The 26,546-nt window shown below is 35.7% G+C and overlaps 1 protein-coding gene across 2 annotated transcripts in view; it reads right to left on the bottom strand.

Annotated features, from left to right (window-relative positions):
* Positions 1 to 1,459: 1,459 nt before the first annotated feature.
* Positions 1,460 to 26,546, bottom strand: part of LOC138698565 (zinc transporter ZIP1-like) — a 68,010-nt gene continuing 42,923 nt past the window's right edge. For both annotated transcript variants that reach the window (XM_069824576.1, XM_069824577.1), the window contains exon 3: positions 1,460 to 7,598. In XM_069824576.1, coding sequence (XP_069680677.1) covers positions 7,465 to 7,598 — 134 coding nt within the window. In that variant the 3' untranslated portion in view covers positions 1,460 to 7,464. The remainder of the gene's footprint in view (positions 7,599 to 26,546) is intronic.

The following is a 26,546-nucleotide window of genomic DNA, read 5'->3' as shown; positions in this document are numbered from 1 at the left end:
GCTACTGCTACTAGTCCTACTGCTTCTACTACTGCTACTATTACTACTACTACTACTACTACCACTAATACTGCTACTTCCGATACTAGTACAGCTACTGCTACTACTACAACTAATACTACAACTATTATTACTACTGCTACTGCTACTAGTGCTACTGCTTCTACTACTGCTACTACTACTACTACTGCTACTGCTACTAGTGCTACTTCTTCTACTACTGCTACTATTACTACTGCTACTGCCATTACTACTACTGCTACTAGTGCTATTGCTTCTACTACTGCTACTATTACTACTACTACTACTACTACTACTACTACCACTAATACTGCTACTTTCGATGCTAGTACAGCTACTGCTGCTGCTACTACTACAACTAATACTACAACTACTATTACTACCACTACTACTACTACTACTACTACTACTACTACTACTACTACTACTACTACTACTACTGCTGCTGCTGCTGCTACCACTAATACAACTACTATTTCTACTACTACTGCTGCTACTACTACTACTGCTACTGCTACTAGTGCTACTTCTTCTACTACTGCTACTATTACTACTGCTACTGCCATTACTACTACTGCTACTAGTGCTATTGCTTCTACTACTGCTACTATTACTACTACTACTACTACTGCTGCTGCTGCTGCTACCACTAATACAACTACTATTTCTACTACTACTGCTGCTACTACTACTACTGCTACTGCTACTAGTGCTACTTCTTCTACTACTGCTACTATTACTACTACTACTACTACTGCTACTACTACTATTGCTACTGCTTCTGCTACTGCTACTATTACTACTGCTACTACTACTACTGCTGCTACCACTAATATTGCTACTTCCAATGCTAGTACAACTGCTGCTGCCACTACTACAACTACTATTACTACTGCTACTATTACTACTGCTACTACTACTACTGCTACTACTACTACTACTACTAATACTATTACTGCTACCACTAATACTGCTACTTCCGTTGCTAGTACAACTGCTGCTGCTACTATTACAACTACTATTATTACTACTACTACTACTACTGCTACTAGTGCTACTGCTACTGCTGCTAGTGCTACTGCTACTTCCGATGCTAGTACAGCTACTACTACTACTACTACTACTACTACTACTACTACTACTGTTGCTGCTACCACTAATACTGCTACTTACGATGCTAGTACAACTGCTGCTGCTACTACTACAGCTAATACAACTACTATTACTACTGCTACTGCTACTAGTGCTACTGCTTCTACTACTGCTACTGCTACTACTACTACTACTACCACTACCACTAATACTGCTACTTCCAATGCTAGTACAACTGCTGCTGCTACTACTACAACTAATACTACAACTACTATTACTACTACTACTACTACTACTACTACTACTACTACTACTGCGAAGTAATTGAAATAAAAACCACGAAACATGGAAATTTATTGTATATTTTATTGACAATAGACAACCATTCATACAAAAAATACAGCTACATACATTCATTTGTTCATAGGTTTAGATATCATAATAAATTATTAATAATTACATTGAACAATAGTACACGTAATGAATACCGGTGCTTAGTTCTACTATTACTGCCTAGTTCAGTAAGGTACGCTTCATTTGTACGTCTATATAACTTCTCTTGCTGTTTGTATGATCACAGAATATTAATAACAGTGTTATTGCCTTTACAGTTTTAAAAACCAAAATTATTGTCTTTTTAATGTTCGTGCCCGTAGTTGGTACGTCTTATGATTGGGCTTATCCAAATTGATGTACCGAAGTACATAATATGATATTTCCGTGCAGGGGTTCTGCATTACCATGTGATGAAGAATGGGTAGAACGGAGAAAACTTCTTTCCGGAACCGGGATTCGTTACCCGGGTTTTCAGGTCTACCTGCTGACACTTTATCCACTAAGCCACACCGGATTCTAGTTCCGATACCGGATTGAATCCTTCTGAGTTTAGTTCAACCTTCTCTGTTTCTCTGTGCCACTGTCACATATTGTGACACAGTACATGGGGTAGCCTACCTAAGGTAAATAGAGAAGGTATTATTATTATTATTATTATTATTATTATTATTATTATTTTTATTATTATTATTGTCTCGTAACACCACCACGCTAGACTTGTAATCCTGTAGACTCGGGTTCAATTCCCGACGTACCCCCGATTTATAACTTGTGTTGGGCAAGCCAGTAGTAGGTAACACAGGGGTTTTATGTGGGAACTCCGGTACCCTTGTGGTATCCCAATAAATCTCCATCATTATCTCATCTCATCACGGGTGTAGCGTAGACCAACATCCTGTAGCGCACCGTGGGCAACGACTATAGCTGTAAATTGGTCTACACAACTGGTCTCATATTGGTGAATGAAAGTCAAGTACCCACCATTAGCAAAAAAAAAAATATCAGCTATTTCAGCACAGTATTGTTTCACGCTACTTTTTACTACGCTATATATTTACACATATTATGAAGTTTTCTGATAAGGACGTGTAGTTTGCGTCAATAACGTTTTCCCACTTATTCTCGGCCACCGGTGTAGCTCAGTCGGTTAAGGCACTTGCCCACCGATCCCGAGTTGCGCTCGGGCGCGGGTTCGATTCTCGCTTGGGGTGATTACCTAGTTGGGTTTTTCCGAGGTTTTCCCCACCCTTAAGGCAAATGTCAGATAATCTATGGCGAATCCTCGGCCTCATCTCGCCAAAATCATCTCGCTATCACCAATCCCTTCGACGCTAAATAAGCTCGTAGTTGATACATTGTCGTTAAATAACCCAGTAAAAGAACTTATTCTCCCCTTTCCTCTGTCTCTCTGGCATTTTCATCATTAGGCTTCAACATGGTGAGACTCAGCATTGCAAATGATAGTTAATAACTCTTTCAGAATTTTCTAAGAATAGTAATTTACAATAAATGTATTAAAAAAAGCTTTTTATCTTGTGAGGGGGGGGTGTTTACGAATCTAGGCCGCAAGTCGAGTGAAGCAACCCTACGAACAAAACAAAATCAATTTAATATATGTGTCGTATAATATTTTTTTTGACGGCCGTTCGTCTTTTTCTCCAACATCCCCACTGCTGTATTCACCCTCATTGTAATAGTGAAATTTCATCACATTAAAACCAAGTGGTAGGATAGCTCAGTGATAGAGCAATCCACTGTAGATCGGGAGGTCCCCGGTTCAAACTGGGGTGCCCCCTAATATTTTATACTTGCATTTAATTCGTAATTGTTTCATATAATTATCAATAAAATAGTTGTTGAAGCAGTTAATTTAATTTGTGTGTTTCTTAGCCAAAGAATCATTTTTAAAAGTAGATCTACCATTGTTTGAACCGCATTTATGATCGGTTGTGATTACTGGCTTGTGACATCTGGTGGGTAACAATTATTGACAATCGGCACAAACAGTTGAATGTCAGTGTTAAAAATATTTCTCGCACGCTACTATATAATAGTCAATTTTTTTCATTCTTGTCTGACGTTAAAAGATATTCTTTTAGGAATGGCTGCCTAAAGAAATTATAAGTTATGTGTCCAGCGTTGTTATAGGAGAGAATGTTATTGATAATTTCCATATCGATGGTGTTGAACAGCAACCTCAAATGTAACAAAATGAGATTTCATTTTATCCCTCTGAAAAAAATCTTTCCGAATCTTCTGCAAACACATCTTACTTTCAGACATGGACACAGGCTTTACAAGAAGATATTTTCATACCCTCTCATGTCAAATATTTATTCGTTATAAATGTATTAACATGTTTTTTTTTTGTTCTCCTATAAAATTGAATATTTTTACATACGATATTGCTGTTCAACACCATCGATATCTGCATTTTATTGATACAATATAGAGGTAGATACTGTAGCTTCATTGTTTTTGTGTATGAAGCTATTTGTGAGAAAATTGACTTCCTCACTGACATTACTTCTCAGAGAAAATGGTATAAGAGCCAGGGTATACAAAAATACAGCACAACAGTTTTAACACGTTTCCCGCATTATACCACGAGTTTTAGGCAGATTTCGGTGTGTATATTGCGATACAAGTGTGATGAGTGCATTACAACAGAATCGAGGAAACAGTTTAAAAAAAATGAGGTTAAGCCGAGTTTTTCTAGTTTCCGAGATTCTGTTACGAACTTAACGGATGCGTATTGCACACTATTTTTTGGACGATCGTCATTTTTAATTCCCCTCCCCCCCCCCAACTGATATTTGTGGAGCTTGTTTCCAAAAGGTACCAAATCCACAATTTTCGAAAAATGAGTTACAGATGGCACCACATTCTTAGCTACCTCTAGAACGGAAACACTAACCATTTCTCTCGAAAAGTACCAAATCATATCTCCAGACGTCACTGAAAACAGTGTTTTACAGCAGAAAATACCACATCCATGCTGAGTTTGATGCCAAAACATACCAAATCTCAAGCGTGTTCCTATTGGTTCTCAACTTTGCGTCACTGATACGTCACGAGTTGTGCAGCAATTTCATTGGTTATTGTGGTGACGTATTAGTTGTTTGGGCTGCTGTGACATTAACAAACTCCCATTTTAGAGTAATATTATAAATTTTGAGTCTGTTGTTAGAACAGAGGATGAGGATAATATTGATGTTAATTATAATGATTATAACAGCAAACATAGCCTAAATTTGTGAAGTGAAAAATGTTTAATTATGTATTCACTTTTACAGTTATAGCAAATAATTCCTGTACTGTATATCCCCATTCATAATACGGAATTATTTCATACCAATATGTACCACATCGTCTGGCCGCGAAACCAGGTGGCCCGGGTTCGAATCCCGGTCGGGGCAAGTTACCTGGTTGAGGTTTTTTTGCGGGGTTTTCCCTCAACCCAATACGAGCAAGTGCTGGGTGACTTTCGGTGCTGGACCCCGGACTCACTTCACCGGCATTATCACCTTCATTTCATTCAGACGCTAAATAACCTACATGTTGATACAGCGTCGTAAAATAACCCAATAAAATAAAATAAAATGTACCACATCCAATTTTGTTGCCAAAATGTACCACATCCAAACTAAAACCATTAATAACTTCTTATAAATGTGTGAAATATCTTAAATACATGCCTAAATATGATTGATGACACACAAAGAATAGTTACAAGAAGTCATAACAATATATAATATTTTTTTAAGGCTATGAGCAGTTTTTTTCATTTCCTGTAAAATTAGGTCTGGTGGATTTGGTACCTTTTGGAAACAAGCTCCACATTTATACTCGCTGTAACATCTTCAGTCATATCGCGAGTTAATCTTTGGTTGAAATCCGAAGGCCTGTGTACTATTGTTGAGACTGGTTCTATTGTTGTGAACTAGATGTTAATGATTTGTTATGAATGTGATTTCGGTGATGAATGAGGACGGTGATATTCAGGGATGTTGTGGCCCGAATTTCCTGGCATTTGCCTTACGGTTGAGAAAAAACCCTGAAAAACCTCAACCAGGAAATTCAACACGACCGGGAATCGAACCCGGCCCCTCTGCGTAAGATACCAGCATGCTGACGCCTACACCACAGAGGTGGTCCTTAATTAATTTGTTTTTAATTTGAATAATGCACATTATATATTTTGTTTGATAAGTAAACATTTCTTCTATAACAAAATACTAACGTCGTTGCCAAGGCAGTACGTAGGTTATTTTGTTTCAGTGTAAAGTCATTGTTGTTTCTGGTAATGAAATTTGTATTAATTTAATATTAATGTATGAGTTTAATTAGAAGTTTTGTAACCACTTAATGATTATGACAAAAGGATTGGTTGAGGATTTAGTGGATGAAGAGGTTTAAGAAGCATAGAGGATCGGTTACGCTTAGTTAATACCGGAAAAATCTAAAAGAAGATATGAAAATGTGTAGCCTTCTAAATAAAGGCACACTACTGGGTGTTCATTTCAAAGTGTGTCATGACGTCACTGTTGTGAGTCAGCGATTTGAAGCGAGTTTCAGATTTTATGTCAGAGAAGTTTCCTATTAATCAAGGCGTTCAATCTGAACTTGAGAACGTGTACGGTATAACTTCAACGTCGTAGCAACAGATGGCGGTCTGTACGGTCTGTGTGCTACCATAACCTCTTTCGAACTGTGTTTTGCGCCGGCAAGTCGTACGCAGGGTATTTGTTATCATCGGTTGCGTACGGCAACATTCCACAACACAAATCAAATGCTCCGTGCCCATGTTTACAGTCGAAGTTAATGTCAACAAATACGTAAGTAATCGTCTTAACCCTCTCCCCATATCCCGACAGTAAGAAAAAAAACTCACCTCAGTACCTGTTTCCAAACAGTTCAAATTCCTGCCACTACAGGCGTTACCGTACGCATCGGTAAGTACGCTTCAGAATGAACGCTGTACTTGCTAGGCGACTTCTCTGGCACATAGGTAATACGCCTCTCCGGAAGTGTAGGAAGATTGAATTCTCTAGGCTCATCGACTAGCCACATGACGGTATACAGCGAGCCATGACACACTTTGAACTGACGTAGTAGTGCGGTAAGTAGTTATAACAGCACTGTGGTTTCTTTTCTTTGCATAGCAACCAGACCGTGCGGAATTGTCAACTTACGAAGCATGTAAGCAGGGAAAAAAACTACGATCGTCCAAAAAATAAATAACATTGTACCAGTATTACCTATTCTATTCGCCGAGACTAGAGAATTTGAAGACCGTGCGGGAAAAGCGCTTCCATGTCCACTTTCGGTGAGAAAAGAGCTGCTGCTGCCACCTAGTGGCTTAGCCTTAAAGCTATCATGTGTCTAAAGCACCAAACGGAAAAATATAGTACGAAAAGTCGCTTTGAATGTTTGCCGGCAGGGAATAGAATGCTTCATATCAAGGCGGTACTGGCATTATCTCAACGCCACAGACATATATGACATGAAGCGTTATTCCCTTTTTTGTCTTCATTCGTTCTCATTGAACTAGCTTCAGTTTTATTCACGTTCCGCCTGGCATAAAACTTCACTGTTATTTTGTTGTAATTGTTATTATTACTATTACTATTATTATTTACACTTCAGTCTTTGTACAGATGGCGCCAGCGTTTTTGGCGTGTGTCCTAGAGTGTAGGGCCCAGTTTGTGAGCATGTTGCCAGTGCAGATGAGAATGGCACAACTTCCTCTACACGTCATATCAGCCATTTGTCAAACACAGTTGTCAGACTGACTGCTGAAAAGGTAAAACATTCGTACTTAACGTTCACATTACTTATTTCACACGCCAAAAACGGTGACGCGGACTTTACATCTGCTAGCTGCACCACACGTTGAATCACATGTCGAAATTTGTTTTGTGCAACATGAAAGACTCGCCTGCCTCCTGCTAGCAATGCAAAAAATATTGCAGGAATACTCCGTCGTCATAGCGACTGCAGATCCGTGTCTTGCTAGTGGTGATGGTGGTGATGATGACCGTGGTGTTCCGTAGAGTTCATTATCATCTTCACGACATCAGTGACGTTGACCATTTGTAGTTCTTCTTCTTCATGGTGATCGTGCTCGTGTTCGTGGTTATGACCGGCTGAAAAGAAAAGAAAAATACGTTGAAGTTCAACTTTAAATTAGGCCTACTTCCTGCTGTATAGACTTCTGCTTTTTTTTTTTTTCAATTCGTATATTAGATCATTTCAATTTCTGTCAGATGCGTTTCCAATTCACTGTGGGCTAAAGCAAGGAGATGCACTATCACCTTTACTTTTTAACTTTGCTCTAGAGTATGCCATTAGGAAAGTCCAGGATAACAGAGAGGGCTTGGAATTGAACGGGTTACATCAGCTGCTTGTCTATGCGGATGACGTGAATATATTAGGAGAAAATCCACAAACAATTAGGAAAAACACGGGAATTTTACTTGAAGGAAGTAAAGAAATAGGTTTGGAAGTAAATCCCGAAAAAAAAAAAAACAAAATATATATGATTATGTCTAGTGACGAGAATATTGCACGAAATGGAAATATAAAAATTGGAAATTTATCTTTTGAAGAGGTGGAAGAATTCAAATACTTGGGAGCAACAGTAACAAATAATGATGGTACACTTTTGGTTCGCACTCCCGATGAAGCAAAAGCTTGTGGCCGGGAGTGGAGTTTACATCGAATAATGAAAAAGTAATATTACAAGTTTAAGCCTACACTAAAATAATTACTTAATTGTTTAATTTAAATAATCAAATATATGTAAGCGAAAGAAAGTGATCAATATCAAAATAATAATACAAGAAAGAATAATATAAGAAATACAATGAAATTATATCAAATATATGTAAGCAAAAGAAAGTGATGAATATCAAAATAATAATACAAGAAAGAATAATACAAGTAATACAATGAAATTATATCAGGTAAAACACAGAAGATTCAGTTAAGTAGAAAGTACAAATAATAAAAGGAAATGGAAAATATTAAATATATATCGCTCTCGCGCTTGTGGAATACCCTACCCAGTGACATCAGAGACTGTCGGAATTTAGTAGCGTTCAAAAGCAAACTTATTAAGCATTTTCTTACTGCGTAGAGTAGGTTTAGTTTTTACTTAGTTAATAAAAGAAAAAATGCTTCTCTCTCCTTAATTTCTTCAATAAACTGTCTAGCTTTTATTAATCAGTTAATCTTTTAGTACCTTGATTTTTATTGTATTTGTAAACTTAATATTAATTGTAATTATAATTGTAATTGTATTCTTAATATTGTAGTTTTAATCCCCTGGTAGAGGGGAAGAGAAGGCCTGATGGTCTTATCTCTACCAGGTTAAATAAATAAATAAATAAATAATACAATTGTAAAATAAATGCAAAATATTATGCAAAACATAATGGAGTAATAATTATTATATACATGAATGATATTTTAGTTTTAATTGATTTGTTGAATTTTGAAAGATTGAAAGATTCCTAACTTAGAAAAATATTTGTTTTTTTTTTTTTAATTTCATGTAAAGAAAAAATGAAAAATAACAAAAGTGAATACTAATCAGTGATTAAAATCTGTTGAAGTGCTTGCTTTTTAAATAATTTATTATTGAAAGTTGCTAATTTTGAATGGTTTTTAATGAAGTTATTATACAACCTCGAGCCGAAATTTGAGGCACGTCTTAGTCCTTTAGAACATTCCACGTTGTATTTCTTTCCTTTATTATGGACTCATCGTATGCAGGCAAATAAATAAACATTTACGCAAATAAACAAACCATGAAAGTGTTTGTTTTCCCCAGCCGTGTGGTTGGTGGTGCACAAGGCTATTTAGTCTGCAGCTTTCTATCTCAAGGCACTTTCAGTTGAAGCAATGGAACGTATCAACGATCACTCTGTGAATCAAATTAATGTGCACCCTATGAATGCACAAAGCCCTGTCGTAACTTTGCTTTCTAATCCTGATGCTGAATAATGCGATATTAATTCAATAAACAGAATAAACAAAATTCGCGGTGATTTACTGGCTTTTTATCCGGAATATGGATAATAAATTCAAAAGCAGAACTCGGCGAGACATCATAAATGGAACAAGGTTCATTAAGTTCGATGTCGCTCGCTAACAAAAGGGACGCGTTGCTAGGAAACGAACGACGCGGTGTCTTGTTGCGGAATGCATTGTGAACCCGCTCTCCATTCAGAACTGGGGTGCCCTGAATAGGGAAGGTTTGTTCGCTCTTTGCCATTTGTTGTGTTCGACACAAATCGCGCATTGTTACATTGTACCTTTCTTTTTTTCATACTTAATTGCTTCTATTTTGAAATGGGTACACAACTTAGGCTAATGATCTAATATACTTACTTACTTTCTTGCTTTTAAGGAACCCGGAGGTTCATTGCCGCCCTCACATAAGCCCGCCATTGGTCCCTATCCTGAGCAAGATTAATCCAGTCTCTATCATCATACCCCACCTCCCTCAAATCCATTTTAATATTGTAACTTATTTTTTTAACTCACAACAGGATTTTATTCTTCCAACAATAATTCCTTTCTACAATTCGCCTTAAACGCTCTCGTCAACAATTGGATTTTCACTCAACACAGTATTCGTTATAGCACTCCACTGACGACAATGACAATTTACTTGGACTAGTACGAACAACAATGAACTGTTAATCTTAACTAATATTTACAAAGCACTATTTACAAATCAGAACTATCAGTTCTCAGTTCACAGTTCTTCTATCTCAGTCACTCGAGTTCACAGTATCTCGAACCACAGACCTTCAGAGACAGTTCACTGTACTCGAACTCAGGTCCCTCCAACTGCGGTCCACTGTACTCGAACTCAGGTCCCTCCAACTGCGGTCCACTGCACTCGAACTCAGGCCTTCGGATGCTGATACAGTTGCGGACGCACACTCGAGTCGAACTCCGGTACACAAGACTGGCTTGCTTGCTCTGGCTTTCTCACTGACTGGCTGACTAATCAACTGAAAACTGCTCTCGTTCCTTCGCGTCCGTAATTTATAACCACAGCGACGTAGCCTCGAAAGTTCCACGCGTCTCTAGAGATGGCACTCCAGAAAAATCCAGAGCCCTCTCCTCTCTACCAGCACCAGATGCGCGCGCACTCTCTCTCCACTCTCTCACCGCGTAGGCCCTTTCCCCTTACTTCTCTCCGCCGCGCGCCGTCCCCGCGCGATCTGCTTTCTTGCGGGACGCTGGTCGTGAGCTCGAATCTCACGTCGCTGTCACAATATTATCTTCCCATCTATGTCTCGCCCTCCCCAAAGGTCTTTTTCCCTCCGGCCTCCCAACTAACACTCTATATGCATTTCTGGATTCGCCCATATGTGCTACATGCCCTGCCCATCTCAAACGTCTGGATTTAATGTTCCTAATGATGACAGGTGAAGAATACAATGTGTGCAGTTCTGTGTTATGTAACTTTCTCCATCCCTCTTAGCCCCAAATATTTTCCTAAGAACCTTATTCTCAAACACCCTTAACCTATGTTTCTCTCTCAAAGTGAGAGTTCAAGTTTCACAACCATGAAGAACAACCGGTAATATAACTGTTTTATAAATTCTAACTTTGAGATTTTTTGACAGCAGACTGGATGATAAAAGCTTCTCAACCGAATAATAGCAGGCATTTCCCATATTTATTCTGCTTTTAATTTCCTCCCGAGTATCATTTATATATGTTACTGTTGCTCCCAGGTATTTGAATTTTTCCACCACCTCAAAAGTAAAAACATTTAAAACTTTAAATTACTGGCTACTGAAATGGAGGTTTGGGGGAAAAATTAAGAATGGAATAAATTAGAAATCAAAGGATTAGAGAAATTATGGAGAGAGAAAAGAATGTTATTGCAGTTACTGAAGAAAGAAGACTAAAATGGTTTGGGGCACGTGAAGAGGATGAAAAATGATCGAAGATTTTACTGGAATGGACTGAGGAGGGAAAGAGAACAATGGATGCATGGCTTCAGAAGGAATGCGACTAGAAGAGATCTTACTGAAGAAGATGTTGAGGATAGAGATTTGTGGAGGAGGAAAATTCTTCTGGGTGAAGGATAACTACCGTATTGTAGAAAAATCTAATTAGTAAATTGAACTAAACAGCTCAAGGAAGAATTAAGGGCGAAATCCTCGCGCACCTTTCAAATACTTCTCCTACCAATTTTCCCCGTTCGTTCATTTCTTAATGATGGACACACAAACCTTACACTTGGATGACGTCACTATTGACAAAAAGTATCACCATATTTCTCTAACGCAAAGCACATAAAAGTTTTATGTTGAAAAGTTACAAGAAAAATACAATGAAAGAAATTCCAGAAGAAATCGTGAAAAGAAAGAAAACGGAAAGTAACCTATTTCTCAACCTGAGGTCTGTTATTAGTTTCTGTTATTCTTATCATTGCGTTTCAGATATTTGTCAAGGAACTAGTATTTTTTTGCGGTATACCAGTTATTTATCTGTGGAAGCTACATAAAATGCTTCGCCACATATCCTTTCGTATCTCATACCAGTTTGATTGTACAACACTAACCAGCTATCCTGTACTTTCCTTGAATCGTTCTTCATTTGTTATCTGACTTACAGTCACTTGGCATTCAAACTGCGCCTAAGTTTTTAGTGCTCGGTGAACGATCGGATATTCTCAATTGTCTATATTAAGTCAGAATTTTCCCTTTCGTTTTCTATGATAATGAAATGTCCTAACGGAGGGTAAGATGTGATGCTAAACAAGGATTTACACTACGTACAATTCTTCATCTGTCAAGAACAGAAGAGTTATTTTTTCTCTGACATCTCAGTTTGTTTCTTTCTTTCAATTTTTCCATCGCCACGTTCTACTTCACAATATACAAGAAATGCCGGAGGGAAAGCAAGTGAGACGTTTGCCTGTCGTAAATAAGATTGTGAACTGTTCTAGAAAGATGTTGACAAGAAAATTTGGAATCGTACAGTATTCGAAACACGCCATCATTGAAATATGTAGGATGTCGGCTTGTAAGTACATGACTTGGGACCAAGTCCCCGAGAGATCAAAGAGAATTTATGGGAGATAAGCAAAGTGTTGCACAGGTTTTCTCGGGGAACTCCGGTTTCGTTCCATAATTACGTCGTTTTTCCATTATTCATTTCAGCGGTGCGGTAACAACGAGAAACTTGTGCACAGTATCATGTGCTTGAGAAGTGATAACAAATTTTTAAAGTTTAAAATATATATACAGGGTGATTCAGACCACCCGTAACAGTCATTTATTTCGGAAACCAGTGCATTAAAATTTTCGACACAAAAGTATTTATAACTGAGGTATATGTGAACTTTCACTTGAGCTAGGTTTCCTCACTCAGCCCTAACAGGAAGTGGGGTCAGTGGCGTATCACTTTAAAATTTCAAATGGGAGTCTGAGACAAATAGGGTACCATTTGATATAACTCTTCAAAACAAACAACTTTCATAGGAAACGTTTTTATTAATAATTCCTACTCTTTGAATGAGAAAACGTACGAAAAGGCAATGGGTAAATCGGACCACACGTGTCATTTCTTTCGGAAAGTAGTGCTTTAAAATTTTCGAGACAAAAATATTTGTGAAACTAAGGTACATGTGAACTTTCACTTGAACTTGATTTCATCAATCAGCCCTAATAGGAAGTAGGGTCAGTGGCGTATCACTTTCAAATTTCAAATGGGGCGCGGGTCAAATAGGGTACCATTTGATAGAGCTCTTCAAAACAAACAATTTTCATAGGAAAACTTTTGATTAATTCCTAATCTTTCAATGAAAAAACATACAAAAACAATGGGTAATTTGGACCACCCTTAAGTAATTTATTTCGGAAATTATTGCATTAAAATTTTCGAGACAAAAATATTTGTAACTAAGGCATATGTGAATTTTCACTTGAGCTTGATTTCGTCCAGGCTTTCCGTAACATAGTAACATTAATTGTCTTGTAACATTTCTCAATATTTATGGCATTGTCTTTTTGTACGTTTTCTCATTGAAAGAGTAGGAACTAATAAAAACATTTCCTATGAAAGTTGTTTGTTTTGAAGAGCTCTATCAAATAGTACCTTATTTGACCCCGACTCCCATTTGAAATTTTAAAGTGATACGCCACTGACCCTACTTCCTGTTATGGCTGATTGTTGAAATCAAGCTCAAGTGAAAGTACACATGCGGTTATATTATAAATATTTTTGTCTCGAAAATTTTAATGCACTAGTTTCCGAAATAAATTACTGTTACGGATGGTCTGAATCACCCTGTATATGCTTTTAATTTATTTTACATTGGACTTTTCTCCTACTATCAATGAAAAAATTGTGCGGATGTCTGCTTTATTTTAGGAGTTATGTAAAGGGGGATATACAGGTTTGAGGATCCAAAGAAGTAAGTTTACAAATTATTTTTTATATAAAGATTGGACATTTATCTTTATGTCAGTGGAGGAGTTTTTACGATATTTACAATATTTTGGTACATATGACCATAAACGTGCTACTATGCGCTTAGCTCCTTGTCTATGCGGATGACGTGAATATGTTAGGAGAAAATCCACAAACGATTAGGGAAAGCACAGGAATTTTACTTCAAACAAGTAAAGAGATAGGTTTGGAAGTAAATCCCGAAAAGACAAAGTATATGATTATGTCTCGTGACGAGAATATTGTACGAAATGGAAATGTAAAAATTGGAAATTTATCTTTTGAAGAGGTGGAGAAGTTAAAATATCTTGGAGCAACAGTAACAAATATAAATGATACTCGGGAGGAAATTAAACACAGAGTAAATATGGGAAATGCCTGCTATTATTCGGTTGAGAAGCTTTTATCATCCAGTCTGCTGTCAAAAAATCTGAAAGTTAGAATTTATTTTTAAACATTAAAAATTTAACTTCTCACAGGAAATAAAAAAAATACTTCGATTGTAGACGTTTTAAAGATTGTAGTTTGTACTGTTCATTTGACATTGAGGAATAAATACAAAAAATAATGGGTCAGGAATGTTCATATTTATGGACATTGTCATAAAAACGGTACATCAGTGCACAAAAATGGCCACTTTTTTGTTATGATAATTACTCATAATGGTGAAATTTTAGTATATCTAAAAATAGTCTATAATTGCACAAACACTGAATACTGAGCATGTCAAATTGGAAGATGAAAGAGTCATTAGTTGCCGAGACAAAAAAATACTGAATTTCCCTAATTGTTATTGCTCAAACCTGTATAACCCCTCCTTAAAAATCTTGAAGTTTCTTCACTCGATGTTTGCTGGTTTCACGTCACTTTTATTTTTCAATACTTTTCTCTATTAATTAAAATAAAGTTTTTAAGATATTGCAATAAAAATGTGCAAGTATATTTCATACTTGTGAATAATCCTTAGCTGATTTATAGATCTTAACATATGTAGTGCATAAAATATTTTGCCATAAAAGTTACAAAACACCGTAAATTTATTATGAAATGATTTACCTAGGCTTGGTCCATGTAATATTTATGAAATAAATAAAGAAAGAATCACTAAAAATATTCATATCTGTAGATGTTATCAGGAATGTCATTTTGAAAGTCAATCCCTCGAAATTTAACATCGGACGTGCTTTTGCTCCGGTATTAACAAACGCAGAACCCATCTTGCGGAGACCTTGGACATGCTCAAGACATTGAGTATATATGGCGCGCCCGTTCAGATAAGACACGCATAACCTCGCTAATTTGCCAATTTTCAGTCAACGAATTTTGTGAATTTTTTCCTACGATTTCTTCACTTTTTACAGAACTCGACGTCCACTGTGGAGGTGCTCTTCCACACTCTCTCGACCGTGCTTAAATAGTGCCACCCACTATTCCACAGTCGAAAACATTGGAGCGGATTCTCCAGTATAGCATCCATGTCTGCTTTAATTTCTGTTTGACTTATTACTTTTTTACGAAATATTTAATGACAGCACGACGTTTGACAGTTTCCATTTCATCCAATATGTTCCGCTCAATAAATTCAAAATTAAACTACACAAAAATAAATTTAGTGAACAGAAAATTATGATTTTTCGTGCTTGAACTAGTTTAAAATGACGTCTAACAATGGGGGCCAACGCCATCTAGTGTCAGGCCACGAACTTTTGCAACGCAACTCGTAAAGTTACTGCAGAAAAAAATTAATAATAATAATAATAATAATAATAATAATAATAATAATAATGATTTATTTTAGCTGGCGGAGTTAAGGCCGTAAGGCCTTCCCTTCCACTCAACCAGCAAAAAGTGCATATACATATGCATGAACTTACAAAGAATTCAACAATTTGATTTAGATATACAAGAGTTATTTACGAATTACACAACAAAATATTATGAACTATTAATTAAACACTGAAATAAACTGTGTAGCAGAATTAAGCTAAAATACATAGAATGTTAATATATTTCAAATAATATTAGATAATAGAAAGAGATTATTATGAGACAATTTTGAAAATACAGCACTATCAGGATGATGTCTAAAGAAAGAAGTAACAATGTAGTTTAAATCAGTATGATTGGACTGAAATGCTAATAAGGTTATCTTTTAAGCTGTTTTTAAAGGTGTTTATTGTCTTGCAGCCCCTAATACTTTGTGACGAGGAATTCCATTGTCGCGAGGTGGATACTGTAAAAGATGATGAATAACGAGATGTTCTATGAAGAGGTATACTTAGCGTGCCACAGATAAGTGATCTGGTATTTACGTCGTGGTTAGAGTGTAGATAAGAGAAACGAGACGAAAGGTAATTTGGTGTTGAGGTGTGCAGAATTCGAAAGAGTAAAGACAGAGTGTAAAGTTCTGCGTTCTTTAAGTCGGAGCCACGAAAGACTTGCGAAGGACGGTGATATGTGATCATATCGTCGGATATTGCACACATATCTGACGCACATATTCTGAGCTCTCTGTAACTTGACTGACAGTTCAGAACAAGTAAAAGAGGATAAACTATAATAATGGGCCACCAACGAGCATTAAACAAAATAGATTTAGCCACTGTATCAAATACAAAAATAAATAATACCACTATTACATATAGTAAGAAAGTAAAAAATTTTGAGATATATTTAGATTCAAATTTAAATTTTCAAAGTCAAGTGACCTACATAGGCCTATGTAAGAAAACTTTTTCCATAATTCATTCCCTCAGACACTTAACCAACGTTTTACCTCTCGGCCTTAAAAAAAAACTGATCCAAACTTTAGTGATGCCCCACCTCGATTATTGCGATTCTCTATTCACGAATCTAAATACTGATCTTGCCCATAGACTACAGCGTGTTCACAATATCTGCGTTCGTTTCGTTTGTAACATTAGAAAATTCGATCATGTAACACCGTCACTAGAATTGTTGTCTTGGAGACCACTCAAAGAAAGAAGATTCTTCAACTCCCTCTTATTACTATTTAAAATCATCACACCTCCACACCCTCTTACCTAGCATCTCGTTTTGTTTACCTTTCACTACCTCGAACCCGGAACATGTGCCTTTTCTCTATTCCTCTGCACAGAACATCCTTCTACTCATCTTCTTTCAGCATATCTATTCCACGCCTCTGGAATTCTCTCCCTGACCATGTCAGAGACTGTCGGACAATATCAAAATTCAAATTTAAATTAAAAAATTACATTCTAGTTCATGGAATTGCTTGTTGAACACCTGTTAGGTTGCGCAACTTCGGCTTAACCCATGACATATAGTAAATATTGTAACTATGCTGTTGTAAAATTGACAATTAATATGTAATGCATTTATTATTATTATTATTATTATTATTATTATTATTATCATCAGTTATCACTATCATCATTGCTATCTCTGCTTTCTTTTTAATTGTATTAACTCGATGAGAGCTCTGTAGTGTTCTTTTGACACTGTTGATCCTCTACAGGGCTTTAATTTAATTTGTATTATTTTCATCAGCGTCTGTATTTCTTTTTTGTATTTATATGTGCTATCTGGTAGGATGGAAGAGAAGGCCTTGTGGCCTTAATCCTGTCAGATTAAATAAATAAATAAATAAATAAATAAATAAATAATAAGTGAGATACGGTTGTGATGTATTCTTAATGCTCAAAAAATGTGCTATCAGCCAGAATTTTTGCCGAACTTTGTACAGAAAATATTGTTTGCCACTGAAGGACTTAACGGATTGTAAGACAGACATCGTTAAAATAACGTTATACCCAGCCCAGCGCTGTTGGGTAACACACACAATACGTAATTTCGCTGTTTTGTTGTGTATAATTTTCTTGTCAACGAAGTACAATAATTGTTGTGCTCACAATAAAGAGAAACCTATAAAGTCGTTGAGCATTAGTAAGGAAGTTCTTCAACGGCTCATAAATTTCAGGTCAGCAAGCTTTCATTCGTATGTGTAGACAATAAATCACAGAGCACGTGAAGGTCAGAGGTGACGTAACGCATCACGTGCAATCGACCACACTTCGAGAAATCACAAACGAATGGTTTATTAGTACTGTTAATTTTTTTTAATGTCCAATGCCGTTTTATGAAGTGAATGATTGTCTATTTTCTTGAAATCATTTCTAGATTTGATCTGTTAGAATTTTAATGTATTTGCTCCTAGTCAAACACCATGTCTGTAGATCCACCACTGTGGAATGACGGTTAGCAGGTCTGACCGTGAAACAAGGGGCTCGGGTTTAGATTCTGGTTGGGACAAGTTACCTGGCTCAGGCTTTTTCCGAGGCTTTCCCTCAACTGCAAATACTGGGTAAACTAGACTCTGATCTAATTTCGCGTTGGAAAATATACTAATAAAAAACATGACTCTATAAAAAGAAGTCTCACTTTAAGTTATTCATAGCACATTACCTGGCGCATAAACTATGATGAATGAGGTGACGTGTGTAAGGAAAGCCGTTCCAGTTTTATTACAGGAAAGTTAAAACTGTATGGAGTCAAGAATCGTCGGTTTCTTGGTAAAAGTGACCAAGTCACATTCCAAGGCTTCCAAGCATTATGAAAATTTAAGGCATAATTTTATATTAAAAACTAATAATATAGCACATTTACCTTCAAAATAATTTATTACTAACATCCAAAGAAGTACAGTTATCTCTGGATGGATCATTAAACCTTTAAATGCCTTTTCCCAACAATTTTGCATTTTGGACTTGTTCACTTTTACCAAGAAACCGACAAAATAAATAAATAAATAAATAAATAAATAAATAAATAAATAAATAAATAAATAAATAAATAAGTAAATAAGTAAATAAGTTAATGAGTTAATAAGTTAATAAGTAAATAAAGATTATCAAACAAATATATTTTAACGCTTATTTATTTTATTTTATTTTTATGTTATTTTATTTTATTTTTTCTTGTGTTATAGATGTAAAATTATGCATAGAAGAAAGTAGCAAGTGTTGCCGTATGGAGAAATACGAGGAAAGCCAGCATCTCTTAATAACGAACAAATACATTGAAAATAAAATACCGGAGAAGATCGCTAAAATAAAAAATAAAAGGAAGGAATTATTGAAGGAAAGTAAAGTTACTGAGCTGACAAGTAAATTCAATTTTGGCAAGTATGCATTTTCTAGACTCACCGATAATAGCATATTTGACTTGGTTAGAAACTATTTAGCTATATTTTTTATTTCTAAATTTAACAGTTTTGATGGTACGACAAAAGAATAGTATGAAATAAAATTAAGAAATGAAGGTTTACCAACGAGAGAGAGCTTGTACGAACTATATAAGTATTTCTGTAATGAAAGAAGGATGAAAAATACTAGAATAAGAGAAGATTTAGATATGCTAGCTGCACATTGCAGATTGAAACGTGAAGTACAACTTAGGACAGTGAACAAATACGGATTGTAACTACATACTAGAATGAGTTGAGTCTTGCTCTTCTTCCTTAATTAAATTGTTTTGAACATATTTGTAATCAGAACTGAACAAAATCCATTTGAGGTATGAGAATATACATTCTGAAGAAGTGAAATAGTCAATAAAAATAATTTGCAATTTTTTTTTTTTTCGATTTTCAGTGCAGTCTCCCCTTAAAATGTAAGTAACTTATGTGCTATGTATGTGTGTGTTAAATGTAAGCAGAACTATTATATGTATGTATATATAATTTTATTACATGATTATAAATGAGTAATAACGAAATGACAGGAGGTCAACGATTTCATTCAACTTGGTAACGTTCTGCAACCAAATAAATAAACAAATAAAAATATTACATCTATACTAATAATGAATCTATATCCGAAATTTTTCTGGTAATTTTCGATTTTCCAAAAATAATTGGTCCTAACATATATAATTAACCACCCTGAAACAGAAAATCGCTTTTTTGAAATTTTTGTTTGTATGTCTGTCTGTACGCTTGTTACCTTTTCACGCGATAATGGCTGAACGGATTTAGATGAAAATTGGAATATAAATCAAATTTGTTGTAACGTAGATTTTAGGCTATATGGCATTCAAAATACATTATTTAAAAGGGGGGTTATAAGGGGCCTGAATTAAATAAATCGAAATATCTCGCTTATTATTGATTTTTATGAAAAATGTTACATAACAAAAGTTTCTTTAAAAATAATTTCCGATAACTTTTATTCCTCCAAGAATTTTGATAGGACTGATATTTAATGAGATAAATGAGTTTTAAAATTAAAATAACTGCATCCAAGGCCGTGTAATGAATTAAAAAACAAATGACTTCGTCTATAAGGGGCCTTGGACAGCAACAATCGAAAGCTATGAAAGATAGCCTACAGAGAATATTTCTGTGTTTGTATGAAGTAATATCGGAAGCTAAATTAACCGATTTGTATAATTAATTATTATTTCACCACTTGAAAGTGTAGTTTCTCTAGATGGACATAATGCTATAATGTCATTAGAGTAACTTCTGATATAATATAATATAATATGTAATATTATATAATATAATTTATTTGAAGGGTTCAGTACCATAGTGGGCCAAGCGCCATTTACTGAATACGTAGAAAACAAGGGTTAAAATTAAGTTATTACCATAATTCAATGGAAACCTATAACAAGTAAAATAAAATATACACATTAAATCTAAATGATGTCAATCTTCATTAAACTATGGTTGCATGTAATAAAAATTAAGAAACAGGTTAAAGGAATTGTCATTGCACCAAATGAGTGTCTCTGGACCAAAATGATCGCATTTTAATTATTTGGATGCAATTTAAATTAAGTAACATATTAAACGATTTATCCTTCTATCAAACACGAATGTTCCCTGGATCAAATGTCCTATTTTAATTATGTAATTACTTTATATTTATTTCTAACTGGTGCAGCGGAGGGCACGGGTACGGCTAGCTATAAATAAGTTTTAAGCTTACTTTCAGTTGATGAAGGAATATAACCTTCGCTTACTTATCAACGTCTTTGATAAACATGAGAAACTATGATAGGGCAGATATTTGCCCCTTTCCGTGTTGACGCTTCAGCACCCTGCTGATACGGTCCGTCACATTCCTTAAGTAGGGTAGGAAGACCGTGCCCTTCTTAGTCGCTCGTTCCTGTGACCGCATCGACGGTGTTACTCTGGGGCGCATGGCTCTCTTTATCTAAATGATGTCAATCTTCATTAAACTATGGTTGCATGTAATAAAAATTAAGAAACAGGTTAAAGGAATTGTCATTGCACCAAATGAGTGTCTCTGGACCAAAATGATCGCATTTTAATTATTTGGATGCAATTTAAATTAAGTAACATATTAAACGATTTACCCTTCTATCAAACACGAATGTTTCCTGGATCAAATGTCCTATTTTAATTATGTAATTACTTTATATTTATTTCTAACTGGTGCAGCGGAGGGCACGGGTACGGCTAGCTATAAATAAGTTTTAAGCTTACTTTCAGTTGATGAAGGAATATAACCTTCGCTTACTTATCAACGTCTTTGATAAACATGAGAAACTATGATAGGGCAGATATTTGCCCCTTTCCGTGTTGAGCGGGCGAGTGTCTTCAAATCAACATGCTTCTCTGCTACGACCTGCTCATGTTGCCAGAACAGGTGCCTGGCTCCTGCAGCGTCTTCCATGAAATCCGGCGGCTCTTACTGGGGATTTACTACGATTTACAGTTATTGGTTCGAGGCTAATGAAGAAATATATTCACCCTTATAGCCTTTACGTGACATAAATTCCTTAAACTGCCTTGAAAATCAGATTATCAGCGGTAATAACTCCTGCAGCAGCCTAATTGAACACAAATTCGTTGCAACACCATAAAAACAGTTAAAATACCGTAACACCGAGAATTATAAGCTACAAGTGAACAATAACTATGGAATATTGCTAATAACTTCTTAAATTTTAATTTTACAAAAAGAAGTTTTATACAGAAACTGTTGGAGATAAACCAAACAATATTATGCTAGTGTTAAAAAAACATTCAGACATACAGGGTGTGACAGTATTGGCACTCTATATCAAAATTTACATATTCCGAATCTCCATTAAAGTTTACGTATGAATACGTAGAAAGTTTACACATTCCCCCGTTTCTTGTTTCTTAATTATTTATTAAGCTTGTTTCGTGGACTTCATATTTGAGACAAATAAGTATGTAAACTCATGTTCAGTAGACCATAAAATAAACAAAACACTATGACTAACCAAACTTTATCACAGATGCTCAAAATGACAACCATTCACATTCAAATAGTATCCTAATGTATCACGAAAACAGTCCATTGTACAGATGGCTGGCTCTCTAGAAGTAAAGTTCCCTTCGGGTATCTTCACTACTATTCGGAGACAGGCGATGTTACATGTTGGACCACGTTGCCTAATATCTACAGTTATAATTAAAGTATTCTGTGTGTTACTTGATAGCGTAATGGTAGCGTTCCGGCCTGTATTCGTGAGGTCAAGCCTTCCTACACAACCTAGTGCTTTTTATGTTCTTTTTTGTTTTGTTTGTAAGAGAGATCGAGATAGATAGAGAGAGAGGAAGTATACATAATTGCTCCTTTCTCTTTTATGATTATTTTAGTAATTATCATTACGTTCATGAATGTATTATGCAATGACTTTATTATTATTATTATTATTATTATTATTATTATTATTATTATTATTATTTATTACTAGCCGTACCCGTGCGCTCCGCTGCACCCGTTAGAAATAAATATAAAGTAATTACATAATTAAAATAGGACATTTGATCTAGGGAACATTCGTGTTTGATATAAGTATAAATTGTTTATTATGTTACTTAATTTAAATTGTATTTGCATAATTAAAATGCGATCATTTTGATCCAGAGACCACTCATTTGGTCATAAAAATTATTTTAGGAAATACAGGAAACGAATGTACAGAATAGCCTATCAAGTTTTCTGTGCATCAGAAGCTATTTTAATCTTACCTGTCCTCGATTCACTCAGAAGTTACTGTAATAACATTATAGCATTATGTCCATCTAGAGAAACTACACTTTCCAATGGTGAATTAATTATACAAATCGGTTAATTTAGCTTCCGATATTACTTCATACAAACACAGAAACATTCTCTGTAGGCTATGTTTCATAGCTTTCGATTGTTGCTGTCCAAGGCCCCTTATAGACGAAGTCATTTGTTTTTTAATTCATTACACGGCCTTAGATGGCAGTTATTTTAATTTTAAAGCTCATTTATCTCATTAAATATCAGTCCTATCAAATTTTTTCAAGGAATAAAACATATCGGAAATTATTTTTAAAGAAACCTTTGTTATGTAACATTTTTCACAAAAATCAATAATAAGCGAGATATTTCGATGTATTTAATTCAGGCCCCTTATAAACCCCCTTTTAAATAATGTATTTTGAATACCATATAGCCTAAAATCTAAGTTACAATGAACTTAATTTATATTCCAATTTTCATCGAAATCGTTTCAGCCATTATCGCGTGAAAAGGTAACAAACATACAGACAGACAGACATACAAACAAAAATTTCAAAAAAGCGATTTTCGGTTTCAGGGTGATTAATTATATATGTTAGGACCAATTATGTTTGGAAAATCGCAAATTACCAGAAAAATTTCGGCTACAGATTTATTATTAGTATAGATTATATTATGGCTGCAAATGGAAAGAAATAAAAGATTTTATTCTCAACAAAAATATCTTTCGTGTATGTATGTATGTATGTATGTATGTATGTATGTATGTATGTATGTATGTATGTATGTATGTATGTATAAGACAGCTTCAGATACTTGAGGTGTACTGTAAGCAATTATATGATTTGAAGTCAGAAGGAAGATAGCAATGACAAAAGAAGCTTTTAATAGAAAAAGGAGCATCTTCTGCTAACCTCTGGAAAAATAACTAAGGAAGAGACTAGTGAAGTGCTTTGTGTAGAGTATGGCATTGTGTAGGAACATTATGACGAAGTGAAGAGAAACGACCGGAAGCATTTAAAATATGTGGATATGGAGAAGAATAGAGCGTGTGAAATGGACAGATAGAATAAGAAATAAAGCTGTGTTGGAAAGAGTGGGTGAAGAAAGACTGATGCTGAAATTGATCAGGAAGAGGAAAAGGAATTGTTTGGGTCACTACTGAGAAGAAACTGCTTACTAAAGATGCACTAAAAGGAATGATGAACGGGAGAAAGTTCGGGGCGGAAGAAAATATCAGATGATAGACAACATTGAGATATAAATTATGGATAGTACGCGGAGACTAAGACTTTTTAGTAGGTTATTTTACGACGCTTTATCAACAGCTTTGGTTATTTAGCGTCTGAATGAGATGATGGTGATAAGGCCGGTGAAATGAGTCCGGGGTCCAACACCGAAAGTTACCCAGCATTTTCTCATATTGGGTTGAGGGAAAACCCCGGAAAAAACCTCAACCAGGTAACTTGTCCCGACCGGGAATCGAACCCGGGCCACCTGGTTTCTCGGCTAGACGTGCTAACCGTTACTCCACAGGCGTGGAGAGACTAAGACGAAGATGGAAAAGAGGAAAGGTTAGAGAATGCTGAGTTTGCAGTGAAGGGCCTGCTTTCGGGCAGAAAACTATTAATGAATGAACGACAGTTAGATGAAACGACGAGAGTTGAAGATATTGAAGACCTACTACAGGGACATCATTTTATTTTTACTTCAACTTTTATTGTACTTGAGTTTTTGAATGTACTTCACTCCCACCCCTTCTACTAACCAAGTTTCAACTGTCCTCCACACATAACCAAGGCCGCAGTACTGAGTTAGTGATTATAGTACGTTTCAGAAATATGTTCGCGTTTTCCAGTGGCGAAAACTTCCAATATTGAATCATATTTTCGCACAGGTACTGTCGTCCGTTTGCCTAAGTCGCATCCCTATTTCTCCCACCTGCTTCTGCTCGCTCCACTGTAAAGACTAGTGGCTGGGCTTTCTTAGCTCTTTTCTGAAAACATTAATTTCTGTTAGGAATTAATTGGACGTCTACGTAATATTATGCAACTGTTTAAAATAACTTAAATAAAAGGGCCTCGTTAAGTAATTAATTGTCATGTGATCCCCCCCCTTTCTACGATCCTGCGACATAACCACTTGGACGGACAGTAGATAGCATGTCTGAGTAATTTTATCTGTGCGGGTCGGGCAGAAGTGAAAATTGAATTTACAGTACGTAAGGTACTCTTTTATAGAGTAGGTACAGAATTATTTCAACATGAGTTACTAAGTATGAAGGACGAAACTGGTAATTGGAATTAGATGCAATAGTCTATAGTGCGATAATAGGCTCAAAAGAACTGAAGTCTGTATCGAAATGAACGGCCATCATTTTCAAAAATGTGTTTAAATATCCATATTATGATTATTTTTCATTTTAACTTCATTCTCTATACCGTACGCTAATGTGCTGTAGACAGTATAATATACACTGCATAATGAATACGTCCGCATGGATAGCTGAGATCGTGAGTAAAAACACTCATTGTTAATACTGTACTGTATTTTGATTAAACTAAACCTAATGAAAATTACTGTATCACACTCAAAATCGCGGTACTTCCTAGTTTACGTAAACGGATAAACTACTTTTCTTCCCTCCTGTACCTAGTAAAGTGATTGGTTTGTATATTACGCCAGTACCATCGAACTCCAGTCGTGGAAGGGGGTAGCAAACGGTGTTTCCGGGTCTCAATCATTAATCCAAAGGTATAGCCAGGTTAATATTAAAAATGTTAGTAAAAATAAAATGATGTCCCTGTATATTCAGCATCTTGGCACTTAATGAACACTCAGAATTCGTTTATTCAAGAAATCGAAGCTGTGTCCTGTTTGAGTGTGCAGGTTGTTCTCTCCCTCCCACACTGGCAGAAAGATCCGTAAACAGTACGCACTTTCCTCGTAGCTAGTTGCTAACAGATCGATTATGATAATTACGAACAGCTTGAAACTATTACTCAACACAAAGCGAGACAGTATAGAACTTGTTGCACATGTAACCTACCAACAGCCGCCTTGGAGCAACAGTGACACAAGTCTGATACGACGGTGAAAGTGTTGGGTTATTACCGATCGCACTCTAACATCGAAGAGAGTTGTGAGAGGAAGCATGATGGATTTGATAAGGATTTAAGGAAACTTTAATGGTCTAAGGTGAAAAAAATAGGTACACATCAATGATATTAACCCATTGCGTAATTTAAGGGTACGGGCTATTCCATATGAAATCGATCAGTAAAAAACCTCGCCGCATTTTTTATACTCTAATTTTTTCCCTATTTATACAAGGTGCTTAGGAGAGTGCATTTTCAAAAATATACCATCGAAAGTCAAACTGTTTTCGTATTATTGAGCGACAAATTTAGCGTATTTTATAAAAACAAGCCTCTTTCAGCGCTCAGAACTCTGGAATCATTTACTGCAGAATATTGAACGAGAGCTCATTTTGAAGCTGATATTTGGTAGGTTATGTTAAGAAGTAATCCTTATTTTTATTGTACATAGAGAGACAGATAATCTGATTTT

Source organism: Periplaneta americana, chromosome 4 (genome assembly GCF_040183065.1).
Source record: "Periplaneta americana isolate PAMFEO1 chromosome 4, P.americana_PAMFEO1_priV1, whole genome shotgun sequence".
Lineage (NCBI taxonomy): Eukaryota > Metazoa > Arthropoda > Insecta > Blattodea > Blattidae > Periplaneta > Periplaneta americana.
The sequence above is the reverse complement of the archived record's forward strand: the minus strand, read 5'-3'. Positions and strand labels throughout refer to the sequence as shown.